The sequence below is a fragment of the Mesoplodon mirus genome (assembly GCF_964341445.2).
Source record: "Mesoplodon mirus genome assembly, chromosome: 14".
NCBI classification, from domain to species: Eukaryota; Metazoa; Chordata; class Mammalia; order Artiodactyla; family Ziphiidae; genus Mesoplodon; species Mesoplodon mirus.
This window is the reverse complement of record NC_138990.1, coordinates 50,251,411-50,275,686: the sequence shown is the minus strand read 5'-3', so window position 1 is coordinate 50,275,686 and position 24,276 is coordinate 50,251,411. Positions and strand designations below refer to the sequence as shown.

The 24,276-nt window shown below is 38.2% G+C and overlaps 2 protein-coding genes across 2 annotated transcripts in view; one reads left to right on the top strand and one right to left on the bottom strand.

Moving 5' to 3' along the window:
• The window catches only part of NLRC4 (NLR family CARD domain containing 4), a gene marked incomplete at its 5' end in the record, with an annotated part of 47,663 nt that overhangs the window by 20,226 nt on the left and 3,161 nt on the right, over positions 1-24,276 (top strand). Inside the window, 4 exons of the mRNA XM_082642990.1 lie at positions 5,095-5,187; positions 5,342-5,512; positions 7,752-7,844; positions 8,965-9,132. Of these exons, the coding sequence (XP_082499116.1) occupies positions 5,095-5,187; positions 5,342-5,512; positions 7,752-7,844; positions 8,965-9,132 (525 nt within the window). The remainder of the gene's footprint in view (positions 1-5,094; positions 5,188-5,341; positions 5,513-7,751; positions 7,845-8,964; positions 9,133-24,276) is intronic.
• Positions 23,998-24,276, bottom strand: part of SLC30A6 (solute carrier family 30 member 6) — a 43,229-nt gene continuing 42,950 nt past the window's right edge. Inside the window, exon 15 of the transcript XR_014295879.1 lies at positions 23,998-24,249. The gene's annotated coding sequence lies outside the window, so the exon portion shown is untranslated. The remainder of the gene's footprint in view (positions 24,250-24,276) is intronic.

The window sequence follows — 24,276 nt, the reverse complement described above, 5'->3', positions numbered from 1 at the left end:
CAACCATAAACTAATCACCTGCAGAAGCTGGTGGCTAACTGTGTCACTAGATTCTCATCTAGGAAATTGCAGCACATCCAGCCCCAGCCCCAACCCAAGTATCATTCATTTTGAAGGAAGATTTTGGGAACAGTTTTTGTCGAACATGAAGAAATTCCAGACTTCAGACACATACATGTGGGGTCAATCTTTCTGGGTTAAGGGGAATTTCCCCCAGATTCACAATAACACTAAAGGTGAGTGTCTCCCTTACCTGTGTAGTCCAACCACACCTGTGTAGATCAGTCCTGTTGCCCAGAGCAGGGGCTGCTGGGTTCTGTGAAGCTATGGGTTGGAAGGAGCCTTGTTCTACGTGATTGTAATCTGAGATTCGTTTCCATCCACAAGTGGTTTTGGCTCTGCCTCACTTGTCACCCTGTAGAGGACATTTTCTATCATTTTAAGAATCTAGAATCTTTTGTACATATAAGCTTTGCAACCTGCTACTAAATGCAGGAAGGCCTTCTATAAGATTCTGGATAGTCACTCAGACTTTATTAGACTACATTCTGTGTGAGGAGGCTTACCATCTTCTCTTGATGGCCATTCGTTTGTGCTGATATTGCAAACCGGTCACTTACATGCTGAATTTGACCTACATATAATTAAAATTTTTCATTTTAATGTTTGCCAATATTTTGTTCTTAATATTTTAAATTTATTTTTTGAGTAATATATTTACATGGTCCAAATTATAAAACAATCTATGATGAAAAGTCTCCTTCCCTTCTCTCTCCCCTAGCTATGACTCTTCTCCCTAAAGGAGTTGCCACCATTTTGAAATTGGGAAATATCATGTGAAAATACAGGTTTCTTATTCCTCTTGAAAATTATAGATTTGACAACTGCACTTGGTAACAACTGGCTAGAGCTTCATGATCTGCTCCTACACTCTTTGGAAAGACACATAATCTCCAGTTGGGCACAAAGCCCATCTGTTCTACTTCTTGTAATAACATCATCTCCCTGGCTCTCTTTGACATTTGAGTTTGCAATCAGCATTTATTTTTTCTTATAGCTAGAATCTAGTCACTACTGAAAGACATGTCAGTTATTTCCAGTTTGGGCAATTATAGATAGAACTACTATAAACATTCTTATGAAAGTTTTTAATGTGAAAATAAGTTTTCAATTCACTTGGGTAAATATGTAGGATTAGCGTTGCTGAGCCATATGACAAGTGCTTGTTTAATTTTTTAGGAAACTTCCAAACTATTTTCCACTTTGTACATTTTACATTTTCAGTAGCAATACATGAGAATTTTAGTTGCTCTGCATTCTCACTTAATGCTAAGCATTTAGTATTATTTCTATTTTTCTCTTTTTGTCATTTTACAATAAGAAAAAAAAAACACCAGACAATACCAAGTGCTGATGAGGATGTGGAGCAACTGGAACTCTGTGTATAGTGTTATATCATCAGAGTTGGCTAATAAAAGTTGAAAATTCTTCACGTGCTTGTTTGCAACTTAGTGAAATGTCTCTTCAAGTTTTTACCCATTTAAAAAAAAGTATTTATTTATATTTTTATTTTGGCTGCGCCGGGTCTTAGTTGCAGAACGTGGGATCTTCGTTGTGGCATGTGGGATCTTTAGTTGTGGCATGCGGGCTCTTAGTTGCAGCATGCAGACTTCTTAGTTGTGGCATGCATGCAGGATCTAGTTCCCTGACCAGGGATCGAACCTGGGCCCCCTGCATTGGGAGCATGGAGTCTTACCCACTGGACCACCAGGGAAGTCCCTACCCATTTTTAATTGGGTCAATTTGTTTTCTTAATGTTGAGTTTTAAGTGTTTTTTAAAAATATATTCACGATACAAGTCCTTTGTGAGATAAGTGATTTGAAAATATTTTCTCCCAATCTGTAGCTAGTCTTTTCATTCTTTAACAGTGTATTTCATAGAACAAAAGTTTTACATTTTGTTGCTGTCCATTTTTTTTTCTTTATAAATCATGCTTTTGGTGTCATGTCTAAGAACTCTTTGCATAACCCCAGGTCATGATGATTTTTTCCTATATTTTCTTTTAAAGTTTTATGTTTTACATTTAGATCTATGATCCATTTTGAGTTAACATTTGTGTAAGGTGTGAAGTTTAGATCAAGGTTCATTTTTCTTCCCTATGGATATCCAGTTGTTCTGTTTATTGAAATGGCTATTCTTTCATGTTTGAATAGCCTTTGTATCTTTGCCCAAATTTTTTGGCTATACTTTTATGGGTGTATTTCTGGATACTATTTTCCATTGATCTTTCATTTGCCAATACCCTTGTCTATCCCTTGCCAATACTACATTGTCTTAGTAACTTTTACTTTATAGTAAGTCATAAAATTGGGTAGTGTTATTTCTCCAACTTTCTTCTTCTTTTTCAAAATAATTTTAGAATATTCTAGTTCCTTTGTCCTTCCATATAAAGTTTAGAATCACATTTTTTTTTTTTTTTTTTTTTGGCGGCATCGCATGGCCTGTGGGATCTTAGTTCCCCAACCAGGGGTTTGAACCTGAGCCTTTAGCAGTGAAATCACAGAGTCCTAACCATTGGACTGCCAGGAAATTCCCAAGAATCACATTGTTTATATCGTCAAAAACTTTTCTTGGGATCTTGGTTGAAATTACATTAAATCTATAGAACAATTTAGGGAGAATTGACATTGTTATTATGTTGAATCTATAACCATGGTTTCTCTTTCCATTTGTTTAGATTTTCCTTGATTTCTTTTTTCACCATTTTGTACTTTTCATCATGTTGACTGTGTATACGTTTTTTAGATTTATACCTTTTTCATTCTTTTGGAGCTACTGTAAATGGTAATTTTAAAAAATTTGGTTACCAATTATTCATTGCTACTACAGAAATACAGTTGATTTTTGTGTGTTGATCTTGTACTCTATACCTTTGATAAACTTATTTCATGTCACTTCCAAAAAGATTATTTTCATTTCTTCCTTTCCAATTTTGTATTCCTTTTATTAATTCATCTTTTAAAATAAATTAATTTAGTTACCTTTGGTTGCGTTGGGTCTTCATTGCTGTGCATGGGCTTTCTCTAGTTGCAGCGAGCAGGGGCTACTGTTGGTTGTGGTGTGCAGCCTTCTCATTGCGATGGCTTCTCTTGTTGCAGAGCACAGGTTCTAGGTGTGCAGGTGGGCTCTAGAGTGTGGGCTCAGTAGTTGTGGTGCACAGGCTCAGTTGCTCTGCAGCATGTGGGATCTTCCCAGACCAGGGATCGAACCCATGTCCCCTGCATTGGCAGGCAGATTCTTAACCACTGCGCCACCAGGGAAGTCCCTGTATTCCTTTTATTTCATTTTCATGCCTTACTTCACTGATTATGGCTTGCAGTATAGTGTTGAATAGGAGAGGCAAAAGTGAACATCCTCCCTTGTTCCTGATCCTAGGGAGTAAGCATTCAGACTTTCACCATGAAGTGTGATGCTAACTGTAGTTTTTTTTTGAAGGTGGCTTTTATCAGGTTGGGGAAGTTTCCTTCTATTCCTAGGTTGCTGAGGATTTTTATCATGAATGGTTATTGGATTGTATCAACCATTTTTGCTGTATCAATTTATATGATCATGTAGTTTTTCTTCGTTAGACTGTTAATATAGTGAAGTATGTGGATTGATTTCCAAATATCAAAACAGTCCTGCAGGGCTTCCCTGGTGGCGCAGTGGTTGAGAGTCCACCTGCCAATTCAGGGGACATGGGTTCGTGCCCCGGTCCAGGAGGATGCCACATGCCGCAGAGCGGCTGGGCCCGTGAGCCATGGCTGCTGGGGCTGCGCGTCTGGAGCCTGTGCTCCGCAACGGGAGAGGCCACAACAGTGAGAGGCCCGCGTACCGCAAAAAAAACCAAACCAAAACAAAACAAACAAACAAACAAAAAAACCAGTCCTGCATTCCCTGTATGAAGCTCATTTGGTGGTAGTATAATATTCTTTTTATATATGGCTGGACTCCTTGGTAATATTTTGTTGAGGATTTCATAAGTGATATTGGTTTGAAGTTTTCTTTTGTTTTATTCCCTTAGTCTGGGTTTCAGATTGGTTAGTGGTAGTGTCATAAAATGAGTTGGGAAATGTTGTCTGTATTTCTGTTTCCTGGAAATGATTGTGTAGAATTGGTGTTATTTCTTCTTTGAAAGTTTGGTAGAATTTGCAAGTTAAATTATCTGTGCCTGCAGCTTTCTTTTTTGGAAAATTTTAAACAACAAATTCAATTTCCTTAGTTATACAGGACTATTCAGATTACTTATGTAATGTTGGGTAAGTTTTACTAGTTTGTGCCTTTCAAGAAACTCTGCAATTTTGTCTATGTTGTCAAATTTATGCATGTAGATTTGTTCATATTATTCTCTATCCTTTTAACATCTGTGATTTCTGTAATGATATCTTCCCTTTCATTTCTGATGTTGGTAATTTGTTATTCCTCATTTTTTCTTTGTCAGTCTTGCTAGAAATTTATCAATTTTATTGATCTTTTCAAAGATATAGCTTTTAATTTCCATTGATTTTTCCCTATTGTTTCTGTTTGTGATTTGTTATTGATTTCTGCCCTTATCTTTATTATTTTATTGCTTTGTCTTGCATTGGGTTTCTTTTGCTCTTCTCTAGTTTCTGAAGTAGTAAGCTTAGGTTGTTGATTTGAAAACTTTCCTTATTTCTAATATAAGCATTCAATGCTCTAAACCTCCCTTTAAGTAACTGTTAACTGGAGATTTTGATATATTTTATTTTTATTTCTGTATTTTTCAAAATATTGTCTAATTTTCCTTGAGACTTCCTGTTTGATCCATGCTTGTTTAGAAGTGCGTTGTTTAATTTCCAACTGTTTGGAGATTTCCCAGTTATCTTTCTGCTATTGTTTTCTATTGTAATTCCATTATATTTTGAAAACATGCTTTTAGCTAAGGAAGATCCCCATCTCTCACCAAAAAAAATATATTTTCGTGTCAATTTCATGAGTATTTCTTGCCCATAGTGACAACTAAAATCTTTTGATTGGTAATAGAAATATAGTAAATGACAGCTGAACACAGTCCAATCCCTTTTCTTTGGCAGGTGGTCTGACTGACAGCTTAGGTAATTTGAAGAACCTTATGAAGCTCATACTGGATAATATTAAGATGAATGAGGAAGATGCTATAAAACTAGGTCAGATTTTTGTTTTCTCTAATATATTTACTAATACAAGTTTGATAATAAGAACAGCTAAGACACTTTGACACTGGCTGTGTCTATACAAGGCAAGGATACCTTTATGTACTTGGTGTCTTAATGCATTTCCTTTCCTTTTTTTTTTTTGCAGCTGAAGGTCTGACAAATCTGAAAAAGATGTGTTTACTTCGTTTGACCCACTTGTCTGATATAGGGGAGGGAATGGATTACATAGTCAAGTCTCTGTCAGCTGAACCCTGTGACCTTAAAGAAATCCAATTAGTCTCCTGCTGCCTGTCAGGAAATGCTGTGAAAACCCTAGGTAACTGCTGCCTGCATTATGAAAATAGTGTAAGAAAATATGTGATATTTTCATACTAAGGCATGCTAAGTCTCTCAAATGGAAATTTAATTTTTAGGGAAATTGGAAAAGATAATAAAGACTTCTAGGTAATATCTAACTTATTTTTAATGACCTTTTTCATGACTGGAATGAAAATTTATTATGGATGAATAATAGGAGAGAATTTCAGGATAATTGAAGATGTCATTTTAAGAAAAGGTAAAGAGGAAGAAAATAAGAAATAGGTGCTTGAAGCTTGGCACATATTCTGTTATATAATAACTGCTTAATAAAAATTTGGATGAATGGATAAATAAGTGATTGAGAAGCAGAGAGAGAAGGATTTCCTTAAATGTTTTCAGGCTTTCCAATGCTTACCTATTGCCCTGTTAAGATGGAGTTAATGTGCATCAATATGAGTAGAGTCTTTTGAGTTCTTAAAGTGTGCATATACCAAGTATGGAGAAAACTTTGCATATTTCTGGATAAACTAGATTCAGATTTTTTTAAAATTTAGATTTTGGTAAAAAAGATGGTTGAGCCCTTTTAAAAACAGAATACACAACTGCTAGGGGTCTGTAAAGTTTCCTAAGGAAACTATTTATATGCCAACATAAATCAAAAGCTAGAGAAACCCAGGATTAGAAAAGGCCAGATAAACAACGGAAAGCATGAGAATGATGAGCATACTCCTTTACTTCTCTACTTGCCCTGCAGAGAGAAAGGTTTAGAACTGAAAATAGCAGCTGTACCCTTTTTAAGAGGAGTTCTGCAGGTTTTTTATTTTAAACCAAATCCCAGAAGATATTTTATTCTAAGAAAAGGGGTCATATGATTGCTTAAAAGTAATAATAGCAGGCTTCCCTGGTGGCACAGTGGTTGAGAGTCCTCCTGCCAGTGCAGGGAACATGGGTTCATGCCCTGGTCCGGGAAGATCCCACATGCCACGGAGCGGCGGGGCCCGTGAGCCATGGCCGCTGAGCCTGGGTGTCCGGAGCCTGTGCTCCGCAAAGGGAGAGGCCACAGCAGTGAGAGGCCCGCGTACTGCAAAATAATAAATAAATAAAATAAAAAATAATAATAGCTAATATTATAATAAGAGTATATATTCATTAAAAAATTGACTATTTTTTAAAGGAGATTTTTCTTATTAGTCTTGATAGGAAAAACTTCAACTAGATTAAACAACCATGATAAATATCTGAAATGAAAAGAATTAAGCAGTGATCAGCTAGAGTGATGGCATTTTATGATTAATGTTTACATGTAATAGAGTTTTCCAAATTTTAACCTCAGTATATTTGTGTCTTTGTCATTAAAATACATGTCTTGTAGACGGAGTTGGGTCTTGCTTTAAAAAAAAAATCTAGTCTTATTAAACTCTTTAACTGGAGTGTTTAATCCATTTACACTTAATGTAATTATTTATAGGACTAGATTTCCATCAGTCATTTTGCTATTTGTTTTCTATTTTTCTCATGTCTTTTTTTTTTTTTTTTTTTTGCCGTACACGGGCCTCTCACTGTTGTGGCCTCTCCCGCTGCGGAGCACAGGCTCCGGACACGCAGGCTGAGCAGCCATGGCTCACGGGCCTAGTTGCTCCACGGCATGTGGGATCTTCCTGGACTGGGGCACGAACCCATGTCCCCTTCATCGGCAGGCGGACTCTCAACCACTGCACCACCAAGGAAGCCCCTCATCTGTCTTTTTTTAATTTCTAAGTTTTTATTATTAGTATCACCACTATGACATTAACAAAATCATCTAAACTGAGTACACAAAGAACAGCTCATCTCATCTGGTTTTTGTTCCTTTGTTTCTCCTTCATGATAGGGCATTTTAGAATTGTAAGCACCCTCACAGATTATTTAGTTCACCTTCCTTATTCTAAAGATGAAGACACTGAGGCTTAGAGAAATGGAGTGACTTTACTAAAGTGACATAAAAACTATATTCCCGGATGCTTTAGGCTTTTTGTGAATTTTTTAGTCAGAACTTAGAACAAGGAAATATCTGTGCACCAGTCATAGTTGTGGCAATTGGGGGTTAAACCTATCCAGATACTTTTTGAAATAAATTAATTAATGAAGTCAAATAATGGTTTGTATACTATCAACAAAGAAAACAAGGACTCAGAATTCTTCTAAGGATTTTTAAAAATGCATTTATAGTTCCCTGAAAGTCTTGTTGTTTTGGATTAAAAAAATTTTTTTTGCAGCTCAGAATCTTCACAACTTGGCCAAACTGAGCATTCTTGATTTATCTGAAAATCATCTGGAAAAGGATGGAAATGAAGCTCTTCATGAACTAAGTAAGAATGACAATTTAGGGACTTCCCTGGTAGTACAGTGGCTAAGACTCTACACTTCCACTGCAGGGGGCGGTGCAGGTTCAATTCCTGGTCAGGGAACTAAGATCCTACATATAGCGTTGTGTGGCCAAAAAAAAAAAAAAAAAAAACGATTGACAACTTAGCCAAAATCAAATACTCAAATAGTCATCATTATCAGATACTCAAATAGTCTTTTATCTACATATGCCTTACTAGATGGACCTTAAGTAAGTCATTTAGCCCTTCTTTAAACTGCCCTTGAGGAATACAGGCCCATGGTTTTTGAGTTACCAGTTTTCCCATACTCACTGCACCTGAGACTCCCACCTGATTTTCTCCTTCTAGTGAGCTAGTGTCTGAGAGTAAGTGATATTCAAGACAAATCTGCTTAAGTTAGTGATAAGATTTTTTAAAATTAATTTATTAATTTTTGGCTGCGTTGGGTCTTCATTGTTGTGCGTGGGCTTTCTCTAGCTGCAGCGAGTGGGGGCCACGCTTCGTTGTGGTGTGTGGGCTTCTCATTGCAGTGGCTTTTCTTGTTGTGGAGCTCAGGCTTCAGTAGTTGTGGCACGTGAGCTCAGCAGTTGTGGCTCACGGGCTCTAGAGCACAGGCTCAGTAGTTGTGGAGCACGGGCCCAGCTGCTCTGTGGCATGTGGGATCTTCCAGGACCAGGGCTTGAACCCGCGTCCCCTGCACTGGCAGGAGGATTCTTAATCACTGTGCCACCAAGGGAAGTCCCAGTGATAAGATTTTTAAGGTGTAATAATGCTACTGTGATTATGTTAGAATTAAAAAACCTGACACTTAACTGTCTGAGATTTGCTTCAAAATAATATAGAAGGGAAGGAATTTGATGACGATGAAGCAAGGGTGTCCATGATTCAGGGTTTGTTGAAAGTTGGCTTATTAGTACATATAATTTCATTATACTGTTCTGTATGTTTGTATATTCTTGAACACTTCCCGTAAAAATATTAACAAAAAACCCAAGTAGATCCTTATTGCACATTAAGCAGGCTGCAGAGATAAAAATCATTCCTTCTCCCACATCAATTTTGAGATGGATCCAATTCCTGAATTGCTCTCTGGTTCTTCAAGTTGACAGGCTGCACATCTTGGAACAGCTAAATGTGCTGATGCTGCCCTGGTGCAGTGATGAACGAGTCAGCTTGGCCAGGCTGCTGGAGCAACTGAAGGGGGCCCCACAGCTCATCAAGCTTGGGCTGAGAAACTGGAGACTCACAGATGCAGAGATTAGAATTCTAGGTAGGTATACGCACGGAGCCAAGAGAAAAGAAGTTAGCCCTCACAAAGTTCTTCAGTTAGCTTGCTCTATTTAGTTAGTTAGCATCTTTATTTATTTATTTGCCTCCTCTTTTTTATATAAATATATTGAAAGAGGGTTCATACATGTTAAGGAGTAAAATGATTGAAAACACTGGCCTGCCTTCAGGTTTTTAAGCATTTCACCTAACAGTGTTAAAAGGAAAAACATTCACGTTATCTGACAAGGTGTATTGTGTTAGGAATTGCTCTTCTAGCCCTAACTGTCTGAAATTCAGCAATGCCCTTCCAATCTTGGGAAATATTTTTACGTCACTTGTTGGGTATTCAAAACATGTAAAGGTAAGTGCAACTTTATGTAAATGGGGTCAAGGAATATCTTTAAGTGGCTGTGATATAATCCAGGAACAAACAGAGATACATAAATGACTGAAGACAATGATAGTTTCAGGCAGTTGATGAAGGGTATGCATGCTCTCTGTATTAGTTATCAATGTCTGTGTAAGATTACCCCAAAACTTAGTGGCTTAAAACAACTATAAACATTATCTCACTTTTCGGTGGGTCAGGAATTTGGAAGCAGCTTAGCTGGGTGGTTCTGGCTTAGGCTCTGTCATGACTGGGGCTGCTGGAGACCTGCTTCCAAGGTGGTTCCTCACTTGGTTGGCAGGTTAATGCTGGCTGTTGGCTGGGGGGCTTAGTTTCTCATGCCTGGACCTCTCCATAGACTGCTTGCATGTCCTCACAACATGGCAGCTCACTTCCTCCAGAGCAAGAAATCCAAGGGAGAACCAATTAGAAGTTGCAATAACTTTTATGACCTAGCCTTGGAAGACCATTTCTGGTCACCTCTGCTCTGTCCTATGGGTTACCCAGGTCAGCCCAATCCACTGTGGGAGGGGACAACACAGAGGAGTGAATACTAGATGAGAATCATTGGAGCCAACTTGAAGACTGACCACCATATTACCTGAGGCAAAGGACTAGTGAAAACAGCCTTGACTGCCTTCATTTCCCTCATGGATTGTCTAGAATAAATTCGTAGTATATATATCGTAAAACTTACCATTTTAACCATTTTTAACTCTACAGTTTTGCGGCATTCACATTCTTATGCTACCACCATCACCATCCATCTCCAGAACTTTTTCATTCTCACTGGCTGAAACTCTACCCATTAAAGACTAACTCCCCTCTTTTAAAAACGTTCTCTCTTACAGATGCATATGTCTTTAAGTCCTTATGCTGCCCAAAGGTTTTTTTTTTTTTAACATCTTTATTGGAGTATAATTGCTTTACAATGGTGTGTTAGTTTCTGCTGTATAAGAAAGTGAATCAGCTATACATATACATATATCCACATATCTCCTCCCTCTTGTGTCTCCCTCCCATCCTCCCTATCCCACCGGGGTATGCCTAGTAGTGGGACTGCGGTCGTATGGTAGCTCTATTTTTAATTTTTAAAGAAAACTCCATACTGTTCTCCATAGTGGCTGTATCGATTTACATTCCCACCCACAGTGCAAGAGGGTTCCCTTTTCTCCACACCCTCTCCAGCATTTATTGTTTGTAGATATTTTGATGATGGCCATTCTGACTCGTGTGAGACTATATCTCATTTTAGTTTTGATTTGCATTTCTCTAATGATTAGTGATGTTGAGCATCCTTTCATGTGTTTGTTGGCAATCTGGATATCTTCTTTGGAGAAATGTCTAAGTCCTCTGCCCATATTTGGATTGGGTTGTTTTTTTGATATTGAACTGCATGAACTGCTTGTAAATTTTGGAGATTAATCCTTTGTCTGTTGTTTCGTTTGCAAATATTTTCTCCCATTCTGAGGGTTGTCTCTTCATCTTGTTTATGGTTTCCTTTGCTGTACAAAAGCTTTTAAGTTTCATTAGGTCCCATTTGTTTATTTTGTTTTTATTTCCATTTCTCTAGGAGGTGGGTCCAAAAGGATCTTGCTGTGATTTATGTCATAGAGTGTTCTGCCTATGTTTTCCTTGAAGAGTTTGATAGTGTCTGGCCTTACATTTAGGTCTTTAATCCATTTTGAATTTATTTTTATGTGTGGTGTTAGGGAGTGTTCTAATTTCATTCTTTTACATGTAGCTGTCCAGTGTTCCCAGCACCACTTACTGAAGAGGCTGTCTTTTCTCCATTGTATATTCTTGCCTCCTTTATCAAAAATAAGGTGACCATATGTGCATGGCTTTACCTCTGGGCTTTCTATCCTGTTCCATTGATCTATATTTCTGTTTCAGTGCCAGTATCATACTGACTTGATTACTGTAGCTTTGTAGTATAGTCTGAAGTCAGGGAGCCGGATTCCTCCAGCTCCATTTTTCTTTCTCAAGATTGCTTTCGCTATTTGGGGTCTTTTGTGTTTCCATACAAATTATGAATTATTTTTCCTAGTTCTGTGAAAAATGCCAGTGGTAGTTTGATAGGTATTGCATTAAATCTGTAGATTGCTTTGGGTAGTATAGTCATTTTCACAATGTTGATTCTTCCAATCCAAGAACATGGTATATCTCTCCATCTGTTTGTATCATCTTTAATTTCTTTCATCAGTGTCTTATAGTTTTCTGCATACAGGTCTTTTGTCTCCTTAGGTAGGTTTATTCCTAGGTATTTTATTCTTTTTGTTGTAGTGGTAAATGGGAGTGTTTCCTTAATTTTTCTTTCAGATTTTTCGTCATTAGTGTATAGGAATGCAAGAGATTTCTGTGCATTACTTTTGTACCCTGCTACTTTACCAGATTCATTGATTAGCTCTAGTAGTTTTCTGGTAGCATATTTAGGATTCTCTATGTATAATATGTCATCTACAAACAGTGACACCTTTACTTCTTCTTTTCTGATTTGGATTCCTTTTATTTCTATTTCTTCTCTGATTGCTGTGTCTAAAACTTCCAAAACTGTGTTGAATAATAGTGGTGAGAGTGGACAACCTTGTCCTGCTCCTGATCTTAGAGGAAATGGTTTGTTTCTCACCATTGACAACGATGTTGGCTGTGGGTTTGTCAGATATGGCCTTTAAAATGTTGAGGTAAGTTCCCTCTATGCCTACTTTCTGGAGGGTATTTATCACAAATCGGTGTTGAATTTTGTCGAAAGCTTTTTCTGCATCTATTGAGATGATCATATAGTTTTTCTTCTTCAAGTTGTTAATATGGTTTATCACACTGATTGGTGTGTATATAGAAGAATCCTTGCATTCCTGGGATAAACCTCACTTGATCATGGTTTATGATCCTTTTAATGTGCTGTTGGACTCTGTTTGTTAGTATTTTGTTGAGGATTTTCACATCTATGTTCATCAGTGATATTGGCCTGTAGTTTTCTTTCTTTGAGACATCTTTGTCTGGTTTTGGTATCAGGGTGATGGTGGCCTCGTAGAATGAGTTTGGGAGTGTTCTTCCCTCTGCTATACTTTGGAAGAGTTTGAGAAAGATAGGTGTTAGCTCTTCTCTAAATGTTTGATAGAATTCGCCTGTGAAGCCATCTGGTCTGGGCTTTTGTTTGTTGGAAGATTTTTAGTCACGGTCTCAATGTCAGTACTTGTGATTGGTCTGTTTATATTTTCTATTTCTTCCTGGTTCAGTCTCAGAAAGTTGTGCTTTTCTAAGAATTTGTCCATTTCTTCCAGGTTGTCCACTTTATTGGCATAGAGTTGCTTGTAGTAATCTCTCATGATCCTTTGTATTTCTGCAGTGTCAGCTGTTACTTCTCCTTTTTCATTTTAATTCTATTGATTTGTCTTTTGCCTTTTTTTTCTTGATGAGTCTAGCTAATGGTTTATCAATTTTGTTTATCTTCTCAAAGAACCAGCTTTTAGTTTTATTGATCTTTGCTATCGTTTCCTTCATTTCTTTTTCATTTATTTCTGATCTGATCTTTATGATTTCTTTCTGCAAACTTTGGGTGTTTCTTTGTTCTTCTTTCTCTAATTGCTTTAGCTGTAAGGTTAGGTTTTTTATTTGAGATGTTTTTTGTTTCCTGAAGTAGGATTGTATTGCTATAAACTTTCCTCTTAGAACTGCTTTTGCTGCATCCCATAGGTTTTGGGTTATCGTGTTTTCATTGCCATTTGTCTCTAGTTATTTTTTGATTTCCTCTTTGATTTCTTCAGTGATCTCTTGGTTATTAAGCAGTGTATTATTTAGCCTTCACATGTTTGTATTTTTTATAGATGTTTTTCCAGTAATTGATATCTAGTCTAATAGCATTGTGGTTGGAAAAGATACTTGATACAATTTCAACTTTCTTAAATTTACCAAAGGTTGACTTGTGACCCAAGATATGATCTATCCTAGAGAATGTTCCATGAGTACTTGAGAAGAAAGTGTATTCTGTTGTTTTTCGATGGAATGTCCTATAAATATCAATGAAGTCCATCTTATTTACTGTATCATTTAAAGCTTGTGTTTCCTTATTTATTTTCATTTTGGATGATCTGTCCATTGGTGAAAGTGGGGTGTTAAAGTCCCCTACTATGATTGTGTTACTGTTGTTTTCCCCTTTTATGGCTGTTAGCTTTTGCCTTATGTATTGAGGTGCTCCTATGTTGGGTGCATAAATATTTACAATTGTTATATCTTCTTCTTGGATTGATCCCTTGATCATTATGTAGTGTCCTTCTTTGTCTCTTGTAATAGTCTTTATTTTAAAGTGTATCTTGTCTGATATGAGACTTGCTACTCCAGCTTTCTTTTGATTTCCCTTTGCATGGAATATCTTTTTCCATCCCCTCACTTTCAGTCTGTATGTGTCCAGAGGTCTGAAGTGGGTCTCTTGTAGACAGCATATATTCGGGTCTTGTTTTTGTATCCATTCAGTTAGTCTATGTCTTTTGATGGGAGCATTTAATCCATTTACATTTAAGGTAATTATCAATATGTATGCTCCTATTACCATTTTCTTAATTGTTTTGGGTTTGTTATTGTAGGTCTTTTCCTTCTCTTGTGTTTCCTGACTAGAGACGTTCCTTTAGCATTTGTTGTAAAGCTGGTTTGGTGGTGGTGAATTCTCTTAGCTTTTGCTTGTCTGTAAAGGTTTGAACTTCTCCATCAAATCTGAATGAGATGCTTGCTGGGTAATCTTGGTTGTAGGTTTTTCCCTTTTGTCACTTTAAATATGTCTTGCCACTCCCTTCTGGCTTGCAGAGTTTCTGCTGAAAGATCAGCTGTTAATCTTATGGGGATTCCCTTGTATGTTATTTGTTGTTTTTCCCTTGCTGCTCTTAATATTTTTTTGTATTTAATTTTTGATAATTTGATTAATATGTGTATTGGTGTGTTTCTCCTTGGATTTATCCTGTATGGGACTCTCTGCGCTTACTGGACTTGATTATTTCCTTTCCCATATTTGGGAAGTTTTCAACTATAATCTCTTCAAAAATTTTCTCAGTACCTTTCTTTTTCTCTCCTTCTTCTGGGACCCCCATAATTCGAATGTTGGTGCGTTTAATGTTGTCCCAGAAGTCTCTAAGACTGTACTCAATTCTTTTCATTCTTCTTTATTCTGCTCTGCAGTAGTTATTTCCACTATTTTATCTTCCAGGTCACTTATCCATTCTTCTGCCTCAGTTATTCTGCTATTGATTCCTTCTAGAGAATGTTTAATTTCATTGATTGTGTTGTTCATCATTGTTTGTTGCTCTTTAGTTCTTCTAGATCCTTGTTAAACGTTTCTTGTGTTTCCTCCATTCTGTTTCCAAGATTTTGGATCATCTTTAGTATCATTACTCTGAATTCTTTTTCAGGTAGACTGCCTATTTCCTCTTCATTTTTTTGGTCTGGTGGGTTTTTACCTTGCTCCTTCATCTGCTGTGTGTTTCTGTGTCTTCTCATTTTGCTTTACTGTTTTGGAGGTCTCCTTTCCACAGGCTGCAGGTACATAGTTCCTGTTGTTTTTGGTGTCTGCCCCCAGTGGCTAAGGTTGGTTCAGTGGGTTGTGTAGGCTTCCTGGTGTAGGGGACTGGTGCCTGTGTTCTGGTGGATGAGGCTGGGTCTTGTCTTTCTGGTGGGCAGGACCGTGTCTTCAGGTGTATTTTGGGGTGTCTGTGACCTTATTATGATTTTAGGCAGCCTCTCTGCTAATGGGTGGGGTTGTGTTCCTGTCTTTCTAATTGTTTGGCATGGGGCGTACAGCACTGTAGCTTGCTGGTTGTTGAGTGGAGCTGGGTCTTAGCATTGAGATGGAGATCTCTTGGAGAGCTTTCGCCATTTGATATTACATGGAGCTGGGATGTCTCTGGTGGATGAATGTCCTGAACTCCGATCTCCCACCTCAGAGGCACAGGCCTGACACCTGGCTGGAGCACCAAGACCCTGTCAGCCACATGGCTGCTGGTCTTGCAGAGTCTCCTGGAGAGGCCTGCCCAAAGGTTTTGCCTTTCTTAGTGATGCTCCAAGTTATGGATCTTTCCTTCCCTTAATTTCTAACTCCACTTCCATCTTCTCTACCCACTCACTTTCCTTAACCCACCAAATCATATCATCTTGGCTGTCATTCTTTCAGGCTTCCCTGCCATTCCGGTTGATGTTGGAAGCAGGTGGCTTCTGTGACAGACTAATTAGTTAGCTAATAAATAATCCCTCTCAGGTAACCTCATACCTAAAGCAAGTTGGAAAGAATATGTTTTTTCTTCAAGGAGGCTGTTGGGGAGTGTGTAGAATTAGAATTACAGGTGGGGGAGGCATTTTTAGGTAAAGACCTTTTACCATCTTTCAAATCTTTAAGTAGGTAGTTGCTTAATTTGCCCACTTCTGAGGCTGGCCATCGAGACCAGAGAAGGAGATGGTGTGTTTATTGAGAACTAAGCTAGGCAGAAATTTGCGATTTTACTTTAATAGCCTAGTGCCTAATCGCCTCCATATGTAAATGAGAAATTTAAACATAACAGAAGACAGCTGACTCTTGGAAATTTAGCTGTTATGATGTACCCCAAAATGCAAGTGAAAAAAATGACTAAATGAAAACTCAATAGTAGTCGCTAATTTATTCTCAAAGTGTTTTTTTTTTTTCTTTTTTTTTTTTTCTTTTTGCGGTATGCGGGCCTCTCACTGTTGTGGCCTCTCCCGTTGCGGAGCACAGGCTCCGGATGCGCAGGCCCAGCGGCCATGGCTCACGGGCCCAGCCGCTCCGCGGCATATGGGATCCTCCCAGACCGGGGCACGAACCCGTATCCCCTGCATCGGCAGGCGGACTCTCAACCACTGCGCCACCAGGGAGGCCCCTCAAAGTGTTTTTAAAAAGACTTTGTGGAATTATCATTATATGTCTAATAAAACCTAACATTATTATTCCTGTTTTATAAAGAAATAGGGACATCAGAAAGTTGTCATACTGAAGCAGGGAGAGGGTTAGAGGCAGAAGAGTTGATGAAAGGAGGGAGAGAGTGTAGGTGCTGGCATGGCTCCCCTCCAGCCATTTCCTCCACCTCCCAGAGGTATAAAAAGCAGTCTGCTTGGGCTTGAGGCATAAGCTGAAGAGTGAAAGCCAAGCGTTCTCTGCCTTTGGTCTCTAGCCAGGTGATGAGACTGCTATCTGTCAGTCCCCTCTAGAGGCTCCATCATTATGAAGTGGTTAGGTGCATTTGTTTTGGAGTCAGACAGACCTCCCCATCCCTTCCACTTGATAGATGTATGGTCTGCAGCAACGTGAAGTCTATGAGCCTCAGTTTGCTCATCTGTCAAATGGGGAAAATTATGATGTCTACCATATGAGAGGTTATTGTGCTAATCCATAATTGAGCTAATGCATATTAAGTAAGTTCAACATTGACCCACTGTATATGCTCAATAAATGGTACTATGATCATTATCCTCTGGGGGCCTTCAAGGGGAACCAGATGCTAGGGTCATTTTCCTTTAAAAAAGATCTTCCTCAGCCTGCAAAATAAAATATAACCTGCTCGCTTTTGATGTATAAAACCCTTTATAACAGAGTCTCAATACACCTTCCTCTCCACCTTCATCTTCTGCATGCCTCCCCACCTATGTGAGGTTCCATCCTCATGGAACTCTTGCTAGCTCCCAGAAATGCCTTTGTATATGCACTTCCTCTAGGAAGTCCTTCACCTCCTCCTATAGTCCTTTAAGACCTAGCTGACATATCTCCTTCTTGGTGAAACAGTCTCCTTATGCTCCCTCTTCTGCACCCTACACATAACCTAGTTGGTTGTTTTAAGCCTCTTGTCCTGAGTCTTTTGAACTTTTTTTGACTAGGACCCACATTTTAAAAATACCTTTTATCTCATGATCCAATACACATGTACATATACATTTTTAAAGTTTCACAGAAAGTAATTATCTTTTTTTTTTTTTTTTTTTTTTTGCGGTACGCGGGCCTCTCACTGTTGTGGCCTCTCCCGTTGCGGAGCACAGGCTCCAGACGCGCAGGCTCAGCGGCCATGGCTCATGGGCCCAGCTGCTCCGTGGCATGTGGGATCTTCCCAGACCGGGGCACGAACCCATGTCCCCTGCATCGGCAGGCGGACTCCCAACCACTGCGCCACCAGGGAAGCCCGAAAGTAATTATCTTTTGCTATGTGTGATACACTGTTATTTTCTATTCTTACTATCTATCCAATTTCACTTAAAACAAACGCTGATTGCAATCCATTAAATTCATCTCATGTTCCCCTAAAGGAGGGGATACCCTGAAGCTTAAAAAAAAACACTGGGCCTCCCTGGTGGCGCAGTGGTTGAGAGTCCGCCTGCCAATGCAGGGGATACGGGTTCGTGCCCCGGTCTGGGAGGATCCCATATGCCGCGGAGCGGCTGGGCCCGTGAGCCGTGGCCGCTGGGCCTGCGCGTCCGGAGCCTGTGCTCCGCAGCGGGAGAGGCCACAACAGTGAGAGGCCCGCATACCGCAACAAGAAAAAAAAAAAAAAAAAAAAAAAAAAAAAAACACTTATCCAAAAAAGGAATCCTGTTTCACTGTTGGTAGGAATGTAAGTTGGTGCAGCCACTATGGAAAATGGTATGGAGGTTCCTTTAAAAACTAAAAATAGAGTTACCATATGATCCAGCAATCCTAGTCCTGGGCATATATCCTGAGAAAACTCTAATTCAAAAAGATACATGCACCCCAGTGTTCATAGCACTATCTACAAGAGCCGAGACATGGAAGCAACCTAAATGTTCATTGACAGATGAATGCATAAAGAAGATGTGGTGCATATATACAATGGAATATTACTTAGCCATAAAAAGCATGAAATAATGCCATTTGCAGCAACATGGATGGATCTAGAGATGATCATGTTAAGTAAGTCAGAGAAAGACAAATATCATATGATATCACTTATATGTGGAATCTAAAAAAATGATGCAAATACTTATTTACAGAACAGAAATAGACTCACAGACATAGAAAACAATCTTATGCTTACCAAAGGGGACAGTGGGGGCAGGGGGAGAATTTGGGATTAACACATACACACTACTATACATAAAATAGATGGGCAAGAAGGACCTACTGTACAACACAGGGAACTATATTCAATATCTTGTAATAACGTATAATGGAAAATAATCTGAAAAAGAAAAAATATACATACATATATATATATAGAACAATCACTTTGGTGTACACCTGAAACTAACACAACATTGTAAATTAACTATACTTCAATTTTTAAAATGGTTATTAAAAAAAACCCCACTGCTCTAATCCATATCCTGGATCCAGAGCTTCTGTTTCCATGTCATTTCTGGCTCTGCATTTCTGCTCTTGTGTGACTCTAGATCTGTGTAATCTTGCTTCCTGCAGTGATTTTTTTTCCCTATCCTCCAAGTCAGGGGTCCCCAACCCCTGGGCCTGCAGACCAGTACTGGACTCGGCCTATTAGGAACTGAGCCGCACAGCAGGAGGTGAGGAGCGGGCCAGTGAGCAAAGCTTCATCCACCGCTCCCCATTACCGCCTGAGCCATCTCCACCCACCAACCCACACCCACTCCCCTGTCCGTGGAAAAATTGTCTTCCACAAAACCAGTCCCTGATGCCATAAAGGTTGGGGACCGCTGCTCCAAGTGACTCAGATGGGTAGAACAGTCACTTATCCTTAATTTCTACTGGAAGGCCCCAGTATAATTATAGATGTAGCAGATTTACTGAATGCTGATAAGTAATTGGGAAGGGTGGGATTACATGATAGTTCTAAACAGCAGATTAAATTTAATACTGGCACTTCCCCATTCCCAATGAGATGCAAAAACATTTCTGCCAATTTAGGCTCTAGTTGCCTGTCAACTGCCCTGTCTTCCTCCATCACCATCTCTTACAGACCCCAGCAATTCCAAAACAAACAAACAAAAAATCCCTCCATGTTATTATGAAAAGTAATTCAATTATATCTAGCACCCTAAGCCCAAGCTTGGTTCAGGACCTTCCTTCACATAGCCAAAGACATATTAATGTGCTCTATAAACAACAGTCTTCAGTTCCAGGTCTTTTCTCTACCTCTCCACCACTGGGCTCTATAAACATCAAAGAGAAGAATAGATTTATTTCCTCCATAATATGAATCATGTTAAAAGGCAGATGAAGCCAGAATTAGGGTTCATTTTGTTTTTGTACTTTTTAATTGAAGTATAACATACCCACAGAAAAGTGTACAAATCCCAAGTAGAAAGTACAAGGAATTTTCATAAGGTTCATATACCCATGTAACTAGTACCCAGATCAAGAAACAGAAGATTGTCAGCTTTATAGCTCCCTTCTCCCAAGGGTAACTGCTATCCAGACTTCTAACATCATAGATTGGTCTTGACTGTTTTTGAATTTTATATAAATGGAATCATGTAGTATGTATTGTGTTTTCTTTGGTTGAACATCATGTGTGTGAAATTCATCCACATTATTATGTGTAGTCATGGTTCACTCATTCTCATTGTTGTAAAATTTTCTATTGTGTGAACATACCTCAACTGATTTTCCCATTCAACTGTTGATAATTTGAGTAATTTTTAGTTTTTGAATATTGTGAGTAGTGCTGCTATGAACTACTTTGTATATATCTTTTGGTGAACAAATGGCCACATTTCTGCTGGGTATCTATGTAGGAGTGGGTTTGGATTACAGGTAAAGATTATACGTTAGAATATGTTCAGCTTTAGTACGCATGTCAGTCTTCCAATGTTCTTATATTCAATTCAGGTTTTAAAAAACAGTGGTTTTCATTATTACACACAGCAATTTATTTTTATTAGAGCACTTACCATTTGAATTTAGAGAATGTATTCATATGTCTTTCTGCCCCACTAAACTGTGAGGTCTTTGGGAACAGGCCCAGGCCATTAGACTTGGTATTGAGTATATATCCCAAACTCAATAAATATTTGTTGTATGAATGAACAAATTAACTTACAGCACTTCCGCAATTTGACATGAAATATAGGCTAGCTTGGGTTCTTAGAAACCCAATTATAGTAAATGCTATTTTCTTATATATAAAATCAACCCAAAATTCTAAAATACACTTGTATGAGTTCACAACCTCTTTACTATATCTGAACCAACCAACTGTTCAAGCCTCTAGAGTAAGTTTCCTGGCTCTGGTCCATAACACCTCTCCTGGATCAGACTTGGCTTTGGGATTCCCATCCCCATTTAGTGATGGTATATGTGATGGATGAGATGCAATATGCCTTGAGATGGGATAAGAAAATGCAGACTGGTAATAAGAGATGGGGAGTCTAATGAAATAAGGGCTACATAGGAAGAAGTAAGGAGGAAATATGTCATAGGAAGTATTTAATGAGATACAGGGCACGGGAGATGCACTGGAGACACAGGGAGTATTTTCAGAAAAGTACCTTTTTACCAAAGGTTTTAGACACCTCCTGGTCCTAACTGAAACCTGGTTCTCCCCTACATCTCTCTTTAGTCACTTTTTATTTTCTTGACTTTTATGCCTCTCAGAGATCAAAGGCAAGGTCAGGTTCTCCTTGATTCTCATTCTGCCCTTCTAGTCCACTCCTTCTCCAACCTCATTAAGGATTCCTACTCCCATGAAGCTTAGGCCATTTAACTGGACTATGGTTTGTCCTTTGTTATTGCTATGAATTCTGAACTTCTTGTCATCTTTTCTTATTCACTGAAGCCTTTGGCAACTGTCTTACAGAATTCCTCACCCTCTAACTCTGGTCATCCACCTAGAAGACTTCACTCCTTTTGTAAAACTACTCAGGCAACACTCAGGAACCTTCTCTTTGTTCCTTCTCTTCCATTCTCCTTCACTCATCTGTGAGCATGGAATTATCAGATTATGATAATTCCACTTAAAATTGTTCTACCTCTGAGATATTAAATTCAGATAATCCATTCTCAAACAACAACCTTCTAAATTTCCATCCTGGTTACTCAATGACTCATCACCAGTTCATTTTACTTCATTGGGACTTCCAGCCTGTTGAGTTCACTACTATCTACTTACTGAATAGCCCCTGTCTATCTCGACTTCCCTTCCTACCTAGTTTAAATTCCACCCTTCATCCTGCAAACATTCTTGTCACAATAGCTGAAACTCTCATGGCCCACAGTATTACAAGTCAGTGTAGGCAATGACAGTTAGTGATCGCTGTGTGTGATAGATGCAATAGTGAAATGAAGAAAGTATAATGAGAGGTGGAGTCTCTAAATAAAGACTACTTAATGAGATGCAGGGAGAAAATGAGATGTGGCCGAAAGGTATGAAATTAGATACAGTGTATTTGCTGGCAAAACTGAAAACCTGGATTGTCCTTAATTTTCCACTTTTTCTGTACCTATACTCAGGTTACTGGGGAAAATCACACAATTTGGCAGATAGGTACACTACAAGTTTATAGTGACAAGTTTCAACAAAAATATTTAGAGCAAATGGTAAGAAAGCATTATACAACGAAACTTGTGGTATGCAGCAAAAGCAGGGCTTGAATAAAATTCTCATCGCCTTAAATACTTATATTAGAAAAGGCTGGAAAATTAGTAAGTTTCTAATTTAAGAAGCCAGAAAAACAGAGTAAACCCCAATACAATAAACATAAGAGTATAAATCAATGAAATAGAAAAAAAAATACAATTAAAAAAAGATTAGTAAAGCTTAAAGTTGGTTCTTTAAAAAGAGTAACAAGATAGATAAAAATTAAGCAAGACTGATCAAGAAAAAACAGAGCAACATAAATAATTTCATTAATCAAAATGGAGACATAAGCACATGTATGTTTGTAGTGGCTTTACTCATATCACATATCTGATAAGGGACTACTATCTAGAATATATAAAGAACTCTTACAACTCATTGATAACAAGACAACTCAATGTTTAGAAAAGGCAAAGGATCTGAATAGGCATTTCTCCAAAGAAGATACATAAATGGCTAATAAGCATCATAAAAGATGCTCAACATCATTAGCCATCAGGGAAATGCAAATCAAAGCCACAGTGAAATGCCTCTTGCCACCCACTAGGACGGTTATAATAAAAACAGGTAATAATAAGTGTTGACAAGGACATAGAGAAATTGGAAACATTCAATTTTAGAATAGGAAAACATTCTGGCACCTCTTCAAAAGGTTAAACATAAAGTTACCAATTCCACCCTGAGGTACCCAAGAGAAAATGAAAATATATGTCCATAAAAAAACTTGTACAGCAATGTTCATAGCATGTTTAATAGCTCCAAAGTGGAAACAACCCAAATGTCCATCACTACTGAATGGATAAACATAATGTGATATATCCATATAATAGAGTATTATTCAGCCATAAAAAGAATGAAGTATTAGAATACACTATAACATGGATGAACCTTGAAAATATCATACTAAGTGAAAGAAACCAGTCACAAAAGACCACATTATGGTATGAATCCATTTATATGAAATGTCCAAAATAGCAAATCTATAGTAACAGAAAGTAGATTAATGGTTGCCAATGTCAGGGGTAGGGTGGGAATGAATGCTAGTAACTGTGGAGTTTATTCTTGGGGATGATTAAAATGTCCTGGAATTAAATAGTAGTGTACAACATTGTGAATATACTAAAACCCACTACAGTTACACTTTATAAGGGTGAATTTTATGGTATGTGTATTATATCTCCCCCAAAAGTCCATAAAAGTATATCCTAAGCAATGTATTTTTTAGACATAGAGTGCTTGTCAAAACCACATTTTAAAAAATACAAAAGAATGATAAACTCTACATCAGAATAGTAGTTTCTTTGGGTCAGAAGGCGGCAGATGTGTACAATAGGGGGATACCACATAGTAGATCCTAGTTTTTACCCATGTTCTTATTCTCAGGCCAAGTGATAGATTCATGAGTGAACAGGTGAAATTAGTGACCTATCCAATTCTGAATACATGAGGTCTATTAAAACAATAAACACAATCTCTCAACATTTCCTGGCAATCTTACTGTGCCTCTGTATGCAGCACTCTCTAAATAAACAATTTCAAACTTTATTCTCCTTAATCCACCAGTCTTCCACTATTTCACAGTGGATGTGATTCTTTTTTCCCTCTCTCTCCTTCTCCTGTTACGTAATAGTATGTCTCTCCCCTCCTATCTAAGGGCAGTCTCTCTGCTCTAGCTGTGCTTCAGATCCCAGCCCTGCCCTCATTCCTGTTCAAGGACATCATTTCACCAATTATGCCCGTCTTTACTGACTCCTATCAGTTTTTTTTTCATTATCTATCAGTTTTTAAAGATGCTCAAATCTCTCTCATTTTAAATAAAACTCTTCCTGACTCCTATCTTCCTACTATGGCTATCTATCAACCCCTGTCTTTCCCTTCGAGGCAAAAATTTATGTACCCTCAGTACATCTCCACTTCCTGGTCATCCTGTGCTTCCTACTCATTCCAGCTGATTCTCTACACACCTGCATGTGTCTTAATTCAATGGAAAATTTCCAAAGTGTTTCACTTACCTGTGTAGAAGTTGACACTGAGCACTCCCCCTCCTTTTCGAAATGTTCTCTTGACTTCCAGGCTACCTTGGTTACTTCTCAGTCTCCTTTGCAATGGCAATTCTTGTACATAGATATTAAATGCTCCAAATTTCTCTTAAAACTTGGTCCTAGGTGCTCTGCTCTTCTTCCTTAGAGATTACATTTAATCTTAAAGC